The sequence below is a fragment of the Miscanthus floridulus genome, chromosome 8 (genome assembly GCF_019320115.1).
Source record: "Miscanthus floridulus cultivar M001 chromosome 8, ASM1932011v1, whole genome shotgun sequence".
NCBI lineage: Eukaryota > Viridiplantae > Streptophyta > Magnoliopsida > Poales > Poaceae > Miscanthus > Miscanthus floridulus.
Window position 1 is genome coordinate 228,786,043 of NC_089587.1, and position 14,399 is coordinate 228,800,441.

Sequence of the window (14,399 nt, forward strand, 5' to 3'; positions counted from 1 at the left end):
TCCATTATGTTAATGCTCCACCATAATCTTGCTTCCTCTGTAACTCTGATAACATTGTTATATTCCGCTATTATAATCAATTGGGGTAATATTCCGTTACTAAAATAAAGCGATGTAAGAAATGACTTAAGAATGTTGTAAGCTTTATTCTCTCATTTATGATCCTGATGGAAAAATATGGATTTTCGAGTTCTCCCTTGGGATGTGCTCGATGGAACTGCGTAGTTTAGTGTCCTCTCTTGAGTACTTAGTGTCTAATGGAAGACAAGTACTCCTGGGAGACATTGGATTAGGCGGTTCTGCCACACAGGGGCTGCGGAGGGGGCGGTGGGGGGCTTGCAGAGGGAGCGCGCCTGAGGTGGCAGAGCGGTGGCGGGATGGTGGGGGTGTGGAGAGGAGATAGGCCATGGATGGGGACACGTGGAAGCATGCTGGCGCTGTTTCTGTACGCGGGTGCCGGAGCGTCCGGACACGTCCTGGCGCCAGACGTCCGGGCGCTAGGCGTACCGTAACTCATATGAATATGGGTCACGAGTCTGGGTCACAACGGAGTTCGATCTCTTCTACCAGGTAGTTAGGAAAAGATGGACCAAAAAATGAGTGGTGAGAAATTTTGTCTCTTTAATATTAGGTATAGATATAAATATAGATATAGAGAGGTTGATATAGATATAGATAGATAGATTAGTAGCCAAGGTCCAACGACCGCCCAAGAGTATATATATGCCAATGTGTGTGTGTGTGACGACTAATGATGTTATTGTAAGGGTCATGCATGGATCACGAGGACTATATATTATGCATGGATTTACAAAATGAAAGAACAAGGACAAGAAGTGAGATCACATCGCCTGCTAATTATCTTGTTTGGATATATTTTAGTATTCTCAACTACTAAAATAAACAATCTTCCATAATTATTGGTCCATTTCTTGGGCCAGGTTTTGATCTCATTAGTTACTTTTTTCTATCTTTGACTGAGTTTATTAAAAAGATACATTTTACGTCTACGCTGTCTAATAAATATTCTATCAAATAAAGCGTGCGTATTTCATGTTGGATTTAATGAAACTAAATTAATATTGTAAATAATGTTACTGTATGCATGGTTCTATAGATCCGATTAAACATAGAGAGTAATGTTTGAACTAGAAGCAGAACTAAATTGAACTCATTACACATACCACTTGAACGTTGTGCCATATAACTAAACTAAATTGAACTCATTACCGCAGGCAAAGAAGTTTCACCGTCACATACAATCTCTGAAACTCCAGTTTCACCTTTTGCTAGATTTCTAGTACAAAGTTCAACACAAGAAGGCCGTGCAAGTAGTAGTAACTAAGGATTATATTTGATAATTGTCTGCTCATCACTGAAAATTTTTAACTGCACTTGGTGCGCATGTTCACCAGCTTCTTTCCCTGTTGTCGACGACAGCTACAACAGCTAGCTGTGCAGATGATGAGCGCGCAAAACCATAGAAAAAGGAAAAACAATGAACAACTAAATTTGTATGACGAGAGCTAGAAAGATTTATCCATATCATCACTTTTGTCTCTTGTTTGCGGAGATACATACATCGCACCAACAGCAAAATAATTAAAGCACATATGTTGAAAATCTGGAGCCCAAACAGTTTATCCCATATATAATTATGCACAACTTGGCATAGTGGTGGTTGATTGGTTGGCTAAAACTAATCGGATTTTGGATCGACGCTTGACCCACTTGATTGGGAAGTCATTTCGGTGGTTGATTAAAAACTAGTGGACGATCTAAGACGGATTCTTTGGTTGATTAGGAATGTGAAAAACAAGCTAGCTAGCTAGTGGATCATATCTATCCTTGGTCCCATTTGATTTGATGGAGTCGAATTCTTTTTTAGTGCAAGTGGACTAGTGGAGTCCAAACATAGCCTGAAGATTAAACCTACCAATATGTGATGTACGTTTCATCTTTTTCATTACACACATCAATATATATAAGCCTAACTTGGTTTTTATGATAATTGTATTCGATGTAGGCTCCCTAGTAGTACCCCAAGTCTTGCACCCTAAACCAAGGTTTGAATGCCATCTTTTTTTTCATTTTCTTATGTTTTTGCTGTAATCATGAAGCGCCTCGCAAGGAAGAATTAATTATGAAAATGACAAGACTCTGATTGTTTGATCTGAAAATTTTCTACATAAATTGTATATGAGATTGCCATCATAAACAGACCATTCCATTTGCATATGACCATGTCTCTTTCTACTTTTGCACCTTGGCTTGCTATTTCTTCATAATACCATTATTGTTGATATTCCTCCTTCATACTTCCAACTTGATCAAATACCAATCAACTATCAATCTCTTTTTGTTCATGCAAAGCAAGCCATTGTTGAGACCAAACCATATTCACTTCTGTTTGTCTCTTTTTGTCTCACCAAATATGATTGCTTTTTCTTCATTTAGGATATGACATGAGTTTGATATGATCATTAGCAATATAATGAAACCTTTTCAAAGACTCGTCAAATTCATTTGTTCTTTAATTGTTTTGTCATTCAACCACCAAAGCCCACTATGGGGCCTAGATGCGCTTTCAATCACTGGTCCAAAACTTGCAGAGGCAATTACTCCTAGGCATGTTGTCTGTTTCATCTCAGTATCCCATATAATAACAAGGTGATAATTGCCTCTTTGTGATACAGAAGCTCCAATCAAATGAAAGGGGTCGCGCTTTGGTTGCTTCCATCATCCATGACATCAAGCAAGAGACAAAATTTTCATCAATTGTTTTCTCCTTTAATCATGTTCAGGCCCGGCCCTGGGGGGTTCGAGCTGGGCCGCCGCACTGGGCCCTCAAGGCCAGGGGGCCCAACCCCAAATAGGTAAGCAGTAGTAGTATTTGTATTTGGCCCATCCCTACAGCCAGCAGAACCACTGAACCAGGCGTACGAGAACGCCGCCGCCTCCGCGTTGCCTTCCGCGTGACCGCGTGACCGCGTCTTGGCGATTCCTGCACGAGCGCCGAGTGGTGTTCCTGCGCGAGCGCGAGTGTCGAGTGAGCGACTCCCGTGCGAGGCTGCAGCGAGCTATCGTGCGTCTTGGCGATCTTCGCGAATCGCGACTCCGGGCGAGTGTGAGCGGCCGGCGGCACTCTGTCTGTTCTGCTGGTTTTCGTATACGGAGGTAAGAAACTAGGCCTCGGCCCTAAGCGACCAAGCCCCCTTAATCACCCCAATCTTTATTCTTTATACTTTTTTAGATTTCGGGTTTAGGAATCCCATATGGTGTAGCAATCATGTTGAATTTAGTATGGCATATTTTTTTAATACTTACTACTTGTCTGAATATACAGTGAAGTCATTGTCGGATACCATAAAAAGGGGTACCCTAAGCAAGAACCAAAAAACGACTGCTTAGACTTCGTAAAGACCGAAACCAGCTAACAACCGCAGGCCTCGGCCAATTCTCCGTATCGCTCGAGGCCCCCTCACCGCTGGCCTCGGACGATCCCCCACCGAAGGCCTCAGCCGACCCCCTCTCGTCGCAGGCCTCGGCCGGGTCACCGACCCTCCACCTCACGCGAGGCGGGCTCGGCCGCACTCCGCTGCCTCTTCCTTCACCTGTCCCTCGGACAAAATGTCGCGTCGCATTAACTCAGCCAACTGTTGCCGCTGACATCGGCCGCATGCTCGGCACAGTACAGCGGAATGGCCGACGGGACAGGAGGCAGGACTGGGCAGGGGTTACCCGCCACTGTGCCCACCGCCATGCACATGGTTGACGCCCATGCCTCACTGTGCTGCCAACTCTTGCTCCGAGAACAACGCGGCGTGGGGAGCCACGTCTGGGATACTGTGGCCTCGGAATCAGTACCCAGGACCAATAATTCCCTCCAAAGCCTTGGCAGTTTGCTTCAGGGGCTCGGCAGCCTGAGGATCCACGTCCGCCGAGCCCCCCACGATGGCCTGGCCTCGGCACAGCAGGTCTCGGCCTCAGCACAGTGGGTCTCGGCACAACCGACTACAGCAGCCACCAGGCCTCGGCACTTCACCAAGTCAACAAATGTACAGGAGCGCAGCATGTCGCCGGCCTTGGAGACCATACCGACTAGACACCGACGGGAACTCCCACGACGCCACGCTGCTCCAGGGAGCAGAATACGTCAGCAAATAGTAGCCTTCTCATGTACTTCTGGCTTCCTCCTTGCGGCTATAAAAGGAGGTAGCCGGTACCATTTCTAGAAGAAGAAGACCAAGGAGCAGAAGGAGGAACTCTCCAATAGAACTACACGCTTCTACGCTGCTTGAGAACAACGCCTCAAGCAGCCCGCACCACCCCCGCCGAGACCTGGGGCTAGCTCCCTCTCTCACCTAGCTTGTAACCCCCTACTACGAGCACTCCGGTGCAAGGAATACAAGATCGATCTCTCAGACTGGACGTAGGGCCTCGATTGCCTGAACCAGTATAAACCTTGTGTTTCTTTGCATCACCATCCGGTTCGGGAGCACGCAGCACAAATTTACTCGTTGGTTGAGGACCCCCCCCCCCCGGTCCGAAACACCGACAGTTGGCGCGCCAGGTAGGGGCTGCTGCGTGTCGTTTTCGTCATCCCAGCAGGACCCGGATGGCAGACCCCATACGACCATTGCGTCTTGGCACCGTAGTTTGGTTCGGGAGCCTAGAGTTCATGTCTCTAGGGCATGAGTATGACATGGTGCTCCTCACTCCTCGAGCCCCACCGTCCGACGATGAAGTCACGCCCCGGCAGCCCAGGCGTAGGCGGTGGCCGCTCTCGCCGCGCTCGCCAGGCACGACGCGAGCAAGGCCACCCCGACGCTACGCGAACCCGGGGCGGCACGCCACTCCCCACCGATATCCCATGACCAACTGTTGGTACGGGGTCCCTAGCTGGGGACCTGTCTGGCCTGAGCATGGACAAAGGAAAATCGCCGGTGGCTCGCGGCGATGCCCAGTCGTCTAGCTCCGCTCCACCACTCCCTAAAGAGCCGACCCCGGCGGGGCAGAATCTGGAGACAGCACCGTCCCCATACCCCTTTGGGTTGAGAAATGCCGCCGCCTCTTATGCCTACGCTTACACTGCCGCTCATGAGCACCCCTCGGAACACCGCCAGCGCTTCGCTCTCGACCTAAGCACCCACTCCGACTCCTCGGACGAGGACGAGGCATGGCCCGGGGTGGATTTCTCCGAACTCCACAACCCTGGGGCTTTGCGCCAATTCTTGGCCGCAAGCGACTACTGCCTCGGCTATTCCGACTCCGACGACGAAGGGACTTACGATCCATCTCATGAGTGCTTCCACGTCGGGCTCGGGATGCCAAGGGCGGGCGAAGAGGACGAGAGGATAGGCAACCATTCCCCGCCCCGGGCAGGGGCGGGCGATGCCACACCTCCGCGTCTCGAAGCCCCGACAGCACGGAACGAGAATCCCGTCTGCGGGGAGCATCGACGCCCAGACCTAGAGCAGCTCCGCGAGCTTCAAGCCAAGGTCGAATAAGACCGACTCCTTCTGCAACAGCTTCGGGACACTCTCGAGCAGGAGCAGCAAGGGCGCGGTGAGGGCGGAGGAGCCCGACAGAGGGCCCGCGACATCCATCACCGCATCAACAACAACGAGGATGAGCCACCCCCAATCTTTAATCGCGCTAGCCAGAATGTCGTAGCGGCTGCGATGCTGGTCCGAGCAATGCCCAAGCCCTCCACCACCGAGGGGCGACGGGTCCGCGGAGAGCTCCGCGACCTCCTCGAGACCGCAGCGGTGCAGCAGGCCGAAAGTTCCACCTCCCGCCAGCGCGGAGGCACTTCGGAGCAACCCACGGCGCAACCTCGCCAGGGCCAGGATGCCTCGGTCCGTCCTGAGCCTGCTCGCACGCCGACGGTCAACAGGGCCCTCTCGGTGCGCGACCGACCTAGACACCAATGCGAGGCACAAGGCGACCACGAAGTAGTTGGCAGGCGACGGCGCCACGACAACGGAGCCGCCCGGGGCTACCACCCACACCGAGGCAGTCGCTACGACAGCGAAGAGGACCGCAGTCCTTCTCCTGAGCCACCTGGCCCTCGGGTCTTTAGTAGAGCCGTCCGCAACGCTCACTTTCCAGCCCGGTTCCGGCAACCTGCCAACCTCACGAAGTATAGCGGCGAGACGAACCCCGAGCTATGGCTAGCCGATTATCGCCTGGCTTGTCAGCTAGGTGGTGCGGACGATGACCTGCTCATCATCCGCAACCTCCCTTTGTTCTTGTCAGACTCAGCACGAGCCTGGCTTGAACACCTTCCCCCCGCATAGATCCACGACTGGCACGACTTGGTGAGGGTCTTCGTCGGGAATTTCCAGGGCACCTACGTGCGCCCCGGGAACTCCTGGGACCTCAAAGGTTGCCGCCAGAAGCCGGATGAATCTCTTCGAGATTTCATCCGGCGCTTCTCCAAGAAATGCACCGAGTTGCCCCACGTCGGTGACTCAGAAATCGTCCAAGCATTCCTCTCTGGCACCTCCTGCCGAGACCTGGTCCAAGAATTGGGCCAGAACGTACCAACCACGGCGGCCGCACTCCTTGACATCGCCACCAACTTCGCCTTGGGCGAAGAGGCAGTTGGGGCCATCTTCCCCAACAACGACGCCAAGGGGAAGCAGAAGGACAAGGCCCCCGAGGCCTCACCCACCCGCGTCCCCAAGAGAAAGAAGAAGGGTCGCCTAGGGAAGCAGGAGGTCCACGAGGCTGGCCATGTCGCCACAGCAGATCGCAGGAATCCCCGAGGCCCCCGGGGCCCTGGGCTATTTGACGACATGCTGAAGAAGCCCTGTCCCTACCATCAAGGTCCGGTGAAGCATGCCCTCGAGGAGTGCACCATGCTCCGGCGTTACTACGCCAGGCTTGGGCTCCCCAACGACGATGACGCCAGGAAAAGGGGCGCCGGCGAGAGGGACGGCGATAAAGATGATGGGTTCCCCGAGGTACGCAACACCTTCATGATCTTTGGCGGACCCTCGGCATGCCTCACGGCGCGCCAGCGAAAGAGGGAACACCGGGAGGTCTTCTCGATCAAAGTGGCCACCCCCCGGTACCTCGACTGGTCTCGAGAGGCAATCATCTTTGATCGGGATGACCACCCCGATTATGTTCCAAACCCCGGGCGGTACCCGCTTGTCGTCGACCCGATCGTCGGCAACACCCGGCTTACCAAAGTGCTCATGGACGGAGGCAGCGGCCTCAACATCCTCTACGTCAACACTCTGGAGCTCCTGGAGCTCGACCAGTCACGGCTCCGAGGCGGTTCCGCGCCCTTCCATGGCGTCGTGCCAGGAAAGCGCACACGACCCCTCGGGCGCATCGACTTACCCGTCTGCTTTGGCACTCCCTCCAACTACCGCAAGGAGGTCCTCACCTTCGAGGTGGTTGGATTCAAGGGGGCTTACCATGCCATCTTGGGGCGCCCATGCTACGCCAAGTTCATGGCGGTCCCCAACTACACCTACCTCAAGCTCAAGATGCCAGGCCCCAACGGCATCATCACCGTTAAGTCCACGTACGAACATGCATACGACTGCGACGTCGAGTGCATCGAGTACGCCAAGGCCATCATGGAGGCCGAGACCCTCATCGCCGATCTCAACCAGCTTGGTAGCGAGGTTCCCGACGCCAAGCGGCGCGTCGGGACCTTCGAGCCCGCGGAGGCCGTCAAGCTCGTCCCCGTCGATCCCACCGTCCCCAACGGCCGAGGACTGAAGATCAGCGCCACCCTCGACAGCAAATAGGAGGCCGTGCTCGTCGACTTTCTCCGTGCGAACGTCGATATGTTCGCGTGGAGTCCCTCGGACATGCCGGGCATACCAAGGGAGGTCGCCGAGCACGCCTTAGATATCCGGGTGGGCTCCAGGCCAGCAAAGCAGCGCCTGCGCCGGTTTGACGAGGAGAAGCGCAGGGCCATCGGTGAAGAAGTGCAGAAGCTCATGGCAGCCGGGTTCATCAAGGAAGTATTCCATCTAGAGTGGTTGGCTAACCCTATATTAGTCAGGAAGAAAAGTGGCAAGTGGAGGATGTGCGTGGACTACACTAGTCTAAATAAAGCGTGCCCGAAGGTCCCATTCCCACTACCACGAATTGACCAAATCATCGACTCCACTGCAGGATGCGAAACCCTCTTCTTCCTTGATGCGTATTCCGGTTACCACCAAATCAAGATGAAAGAGTCCGACCAGCTCGCGACTTCTTTCATCACTCCATTCGGCATGTACTGCTACGTGACCATGCCGTTCGGCCTTAGAAACGCAGGGGCTACTTACCAGCGGTGCATGATCCAAGTCTTTGGCGAACACATCGGGCGAACCATCGAGGCCTACGTGGATGACATCGTAGTCAAGTCCAGGAAGGCCGGTGATCTCGTTGGCGACTTGGAGGTTGCCTTCACATGTCTCAGAGAGAAGGGCATCAAGCTCAACCCCGAGAAGTGTGTCTTCAGGGTCCCCCGAGGCATGCTCTTGGGATTCATAGTCTCGGAACGTGGAATCGAGGCCAACCCGGAGAAGGTCTCGGCCGTGACCAACATGGGCCCGATCCGAGACCTCAAAGGGGTGCAGAGGGTCATGGGATGCCTTGCGGCCCTAAGCCGCTTCATCTCGCGCCTCGGCGAAAAAGGCCTGCCCCTGTACCACCTCTTGAGAAAATCCGAGCACTTTTCTTGGACCGCCGAGGCCGAGGAAGCCCTCACTAGGCTCAAAGCACTGCTCACCAACCCCCCCGTCCTGGTTCCGCCCACCGAGGGTGAGCACCTCTTACTCTATGTCACCGCGACGACCCAAGTGGTCAGCGCGGCCGTAGTAGTCGAGAGGCAGGAGAAGGGACATGCTCTACCCGTCCAACGACCTGTCTACTTCATCAGCGAAGTGCTCTCCAAGACTAAGATGCGTTACCCCCACATCCAGAAGCTGGTTTACACCATAGTCTTGGCTCGACGCAAGCTGCGTCACTACTTCGAGTCCCACCCGGTGACTGTGGTGTCGTCTTTTCCTCTGGGAGAGATAATCCAAAACTGGGAGGCCTCGGGTAGAATAGCCAAGTGGGCTGTCGAACTCATGGGGGAAACCTTGTCTTTCGCGCCTCGGAAAGCGATCAAATCACAGGTCCTGGCCGACTTTGTAGCCGAGTGGATCGACACACAGCTGCCACCCGTTCAGATCTAATCAGAATGCTGGACCATGTACTTCAATGGGTCTCTGATGAAGACTGGGGCTGGCGCGGGCCTGCTCCTGGTCTCGCCCCTCGGAGTACACATGCGCTACATGATCCGGCTGCACTTCGCCGCCTCCAACAATGTGGCCGAATACGAGGCCCTCGTCAACGGCCTGCAAATCACCATCGAACTTGGAGTGCGACGTCTCGACGTACGGGGTGGTTCGCAGCTCGTCATCGATCAGGTGATGAAAGAGTCAAGCTGCCATGACCCCAAAATGAAGGCGTACTTCACAATAGTACATCGCCTAGAGAACAAGTTCGACGGTCTCGAACTCAACCACGTTGCGTGAAAGTTCAACGAGGCCGCAGACGAACTGGCAAAGATGGCGTCGGCGCGGACCCCGGTCCCCCCGAACGTCTTCGCCAGAGACCTCCACAAGCCATCCGTCGACTACGCCTCGGCGATGGAAGAGGGCCCATCGGCCGAGCCCACCGCAGGGCTCGAGGCCCCCTCTGCCACCGAGACCCCGCCAGCCGAGCCCGAGGCCATGGCGATTGACGCAGAGCCTCCCAAGGCAAGGAACGGACTGGCGAGTCCCCTTCCTTGATCGCCTCGCTCGAGGAGAGCTTCCTGCGGACAGAGCCGAGGCCCGACGGCTTGTGCGACAAGCCAAGACTTACGTCCTCTACAACAGCGAGTTGTATAGGCGTAGCCCATCTGGTATTCTCCAACGATGCATCACCACCGAGGCTGGCTAATCCCTACTTTGGGACTTGCACGTGGGAGTCTGCGGGCACCACGCGACGCCTTGGACGCTCGTGGGTAACGCCTTCCGCCAAGGTTTCTATTGGCCAACAGCGGTGGCCGACGCCACGAAGCTAGTACGCTCCTACGAGGGATGCCAGTACTACGCTCGACAGACGCACCTCCTGGCCCAAGCCCTCCAAACCATCCCCATCACATGGCCATTCGCTGTGTGGGGACTGGACATGGTTGGGCCTCTGCAGAAGGCACCCGGGGGCTATACCCATCTGCTGGTAGCCATCGACAAATTCTCCAAATGGATCGAGGCTCGTCCGATCACTCAGATCAAATCCGAGCAAGCGGTGCTATTCTTTACGGATATCATCCACAGGTTCGGAATCCCAAATACCATCATCACCGACAATGGGACACAATTCACCGGCCACAAGTTCCTGACATTCTGCGACAACCGCCACATCCGTGTGGCCTGGTCGGCCGTAGGACATCCTAGGACAAACGGCCAAGTAGAACGTGCGAACGGCATGATCCTACAAGGTCTCAAACCTAGGATACACAACCGGTTGAAGAAATTTGGCAAGAAATGGCTTGCCAAACTCCCATCGGTCATTTGGAGCCTGAGGAATACACCGAGCCGAGCCACGGGATTTACACCGTTCTTCCTGGTCTATGGGGCCGAGGCCATCCTCCCCACTGACTTGGAATACGGTTCCCCGAGACTACAGGCCTACAACGAGCAAAGCAACCGCACTGCCCACGAAGACGCCCTCGACCAACTGGAGGAAGCCCGAGACGTCGCGCTGCTACACTCGGACAGGTACCAGCAAGCCCTACGACGCTACCAAGCCCGGTGCGTCCAAAGCCGAGACCTAAAGGTGGGTGACCTGGTGCTGAGACTGAGGCAGAGCAACAAGGGCCGCCACAAGCTGACCCCACCCTGGGAAGGGCCGTACATCGTCGCTCAAGTGCTGAAGCCCGGGACCTACAAGTTAGCCAATGAGAAGGGCAAAATCTTCACCAACGCTTGGAACATAGAACAGCTACGTCGTTTCTACCCTTAAATTTCCAAGCATTGTATATTTCGTTTCTCGAAATACATTAAAGAAGCATCTTTAGTTGTTCTAATTTTTCGAGAAATCCCCATCAAGGGGAACCTGTCCCGTACTAGGACAAGTCGATTACAGAAAAAACCTAAGGACCAGAGGTTCGCCTTAAGAGCGAAAGGCTGGCCGAGCCGAGAGATAAGCCTACGCCTCCGGGCTACGGCAACTCCCTCACCACCTTTTACTCGAGAGGCAGCCTAGGCTCCGAGGGGTTTTTTTCAAAGGACTTGTCTAGAAATCAGAACAGAAGGTAAAACGCTTTACGATAACGCTTCAAGGGAGACTCGGCCATGCCTCCGCAGGGCCGAGCCTCCCTCAGGGGCTAGAAGGGGGGAACCCCCCCCCCTAAGTCCCGGACACCATTTCTTAATCGATTTTTAGTTAAATTCCTACGCCAAACTCTCTCTAGCGCGCTCTAACAGACCATTTGTAAAGAACCTAAGGACCAAAAGTATGTCTCAAGGCTAAAAGGCCGGCCGAGCTGTGAGAACGACCTACGCCTCCGGGCTACGGCAACTCCCTCACCACCTTTTACCCGAGGGACAACTTAGGCTCCAAGGGAGTTTTTACAGATGATGCGTTCGGAGGCAAGACAGAGGACAGAGGCTCGGAAATACAATAAAACGATTAGAAAGAACACATATATATACAAGCACCTCACAAAGGCCTCGACGGCCACAAACGTCACGATACAGTAACAAATCTAACTTATTACATGGCCCCCTCGGCCCAGGTCAAGGCGCAGGGTCTCCTGTGTCGGCAGACGGTGAAGGAGGGACCACCTCCTCTTCGAACAGCTTCGCCAACACCGTGCCGGGGCCCTCGACTGCCGCTTCTAGCCTCGTCAGCTCCTCCTCGGCCTTGACAGCATCCTCGGACAGGACATAGCCGTCACTGACGCCTTCAACATCGACACCGGCGTAGTGCGAGGAGACAACGGCCAGGGCGCGCTTGACGCCTGTGTGTAGCGCCTCTCGCAATCGCTGACGCGTTTGGCCAATCAACGCAGTCAGGCGGCTCCTAAGGGAGCTGCCCGATTGAACCCCCTCCATCTCTAGGGCCTCGCAGACGGCGCGAGCGGCGCTCTGCAGCACGTCGTGCTCCTTGATCTCGCGATCGAGCACTGTCTGCAGCGCGGCGGAGGCCTCGGTCAATCATGAGACCTCATCGTCCAACCCTGCACCAAAACAAGTAGAATGGGATTAAGCGTCAAAGAAAACAAGCCAAACAGGGGCGCGAGGCCTGCGGGACTCACCCTTGGCCTTCTCCTCCTGGCGCCGGACCTCGACCTGAGAAGTCTCAGCCTTCTCCTTCCAGTGCTGGACCTCGACACGAGAGGCCTCGGCTGCCCTGGAAGCCTCCTTCTCCAGTTCTGCATCGTGACAAGAAGTCAGGTGTCGAACGCATGAAAAAATGAACGAAACAAAGGGAACAGGACTCACCCTCGGCCGCCTTGGTAGCCTCTGCCAAGGCACCTTTCGTCAACTCGTGCACCCGCTGCTCCGCACCCAGCTGCCCGGCGGTGGCTATGGCGGTGGCCCTCGCTTCTTCCGCCCGGGAGTTGGAGGCATCTCGCTCGTCGACCACACGGGTTAGTTCCTCCTCCAGCTCCTTGACCCGTGCCGCCAAAGGGGCGACCTGCCCCTGAGCCGTGGCCGCCTTAGCCTCCCGGTTGTCACAGCGAAGACGAAGATCCTCCGCCTCCGTGCTCCGTGCCGACAGAAGCTCGTTGGCGTGGGCGAGCAGCTCCCTCTGCCGACAGAGCTCGTCCCAGACACCCCTCTCCCGTCGAAGGAACAGCGACTTCCCGAAAGACCGGGCCTCGAGCTCCTGGATAGGCAGAACACAAGTTGAGCACTACGAGTAAACCCAGAGAAAGACGACGTCACACGAGAAAAGGGGGATACGTACCTGCGAGACCCCGAGCAGGTCATTGGCCACGACGGATAGCACTGTCCGTAGCGACCGTTCCGCCAGGCTGCGGTACTGCTCGAGGGTGTCCCAGCGCCCCCCCTCGGCCACGTCCTCAAGTGCAAAGATGGGCTCCCCCTCGGGGTCATCCCCGCTCCGCCACCAGACACACGGGTGATCCCACCCATACGGCTCAGGCCGCACTCGCACGAGGGCCGCACTTCCCTCGCCCGAAGCCGAAGCCGGCTGTTCCACGGCGCTGGCCGCCCCGGCATCGGCCACCCCCTTCCCCCGGGAAGCATTGTCGGTAGGGATCGGGCGGACCTCCACCTCCCGGGCGCTCCCCTGTACCGGAAGCTCGCTCTAAATTGGTGGCAGGGTTGAGGCTTGCCTCGCCTCCGTCTCCACCTCCAGGGCCACCGCGCTCATTCTGGCCTCCACCGCTTCGGCCCCAAAGTTCCCGGGCGCCGCGATCTCCACCACCTCGGCCCCTGAGGTTCGGGGGGCCTCAGCAACCGTGGGGGCCTCGACCTCGACCTCGCCCTCAGTGGCCTCGGCAACCATGGGGGCCTCGACCTCGACCTCGCCCTCGGTGGCCTCGACAACCGAGGGGGCCTCGACCTCGACCTCGCCCTCGGTGGCCTCCACGGCCGAGGAGGTCTCGACCACACCCACAGTGGCCTCGACAGCTGCAGGTGCTGCGGCCTCGCGGAGTGTAGGCTCCTCCTCCTCCTCACGCCCCACGGCCACCTGGGTAGCCCCTACCTGGGCGACCAACTCCTGTACGTCCACCGCCCCTGGGGCGATGGAACCCATGCCCACCTTGAGCGCCTTGCGTGGCAAAAGGCAGGCACTTCCGCCTGACGCTTCCGGCTGAAGGCAAAACACGGTCAGACCCGCGACCAAAACAAAAGCAGGAGATGTTAAAAAACTTCACTAACAAAATGCTCACCTCGAGCGGATGCCCAACCGCTTCTTCACTGCGTCCCTCCTCTGCAACGGTGGCGGTGGCGGCAGCAGCACGGCCTCTGTGTCCACCGGTGCCAGCTGGCCTCCACCGGACCCCGGCACCTCCTCGACCCTTCGCGGAGACAATGGGGTCGCCCCCACCATCGCTCGCTCCACCTCCACCGTCGAGCCCATCGGGCTGACGGCACGCTCCTCCGACATCCGCGCCTCGGGCGGTCCGGCCTCAGCCCCAGGACGGGCCGCCACCGGCCCCGGGACACCTCCTCCTCCTAGGAGCATCAGGCTCCTTGCCGGCGCCCCAGGCACCATCTCCCTAATGTCGGGAAGGTGTTCCAGGCAGGCCGTCCCCACATCGCGCCCGCCGCCGTCGCCCGAAGAATCCGACACCGACGACGAGGGAGACGGCTCCAATGGGAGACCATCGAGCTTCTGACGCCGGCGACGGGCGTCTAGCTTTTCGCGCG

General features: G+C 56.2%; 1 protein-coding gene across 1 annotated transcript; it reads right to left on the minus strand.

The window, feature by feature from the left end:
- Nucleotides 1-11,789: 11,789 nt before the first annotated feature.
- LOC136470773 (uncharacterized) lies at nucleotides 11,790-13,782 on the minus strand. The gene is made up of 6 exons (XM_066468507.1): nucleotides 13,375-13,782; nucleotides 12,967-13,311; nucleotides 12,498-12,885; nucleotides 12,311-12,427; nucleotides 12,219-12,232; nucleotides 11,790-12,038 (listed from the first exon to the last, which is right to left on the minus strand). Exons 1-6 carry the CDS (start codon nucleotides 13,780-13,782, stop codon nucleotides 11,790-11,792), a joined length of 1,521 nt encoding a protein of 506 aa, XP_066324604.1.
- Nucleotides 13,783-14,399: the final 617 nt, after the last annotated feature.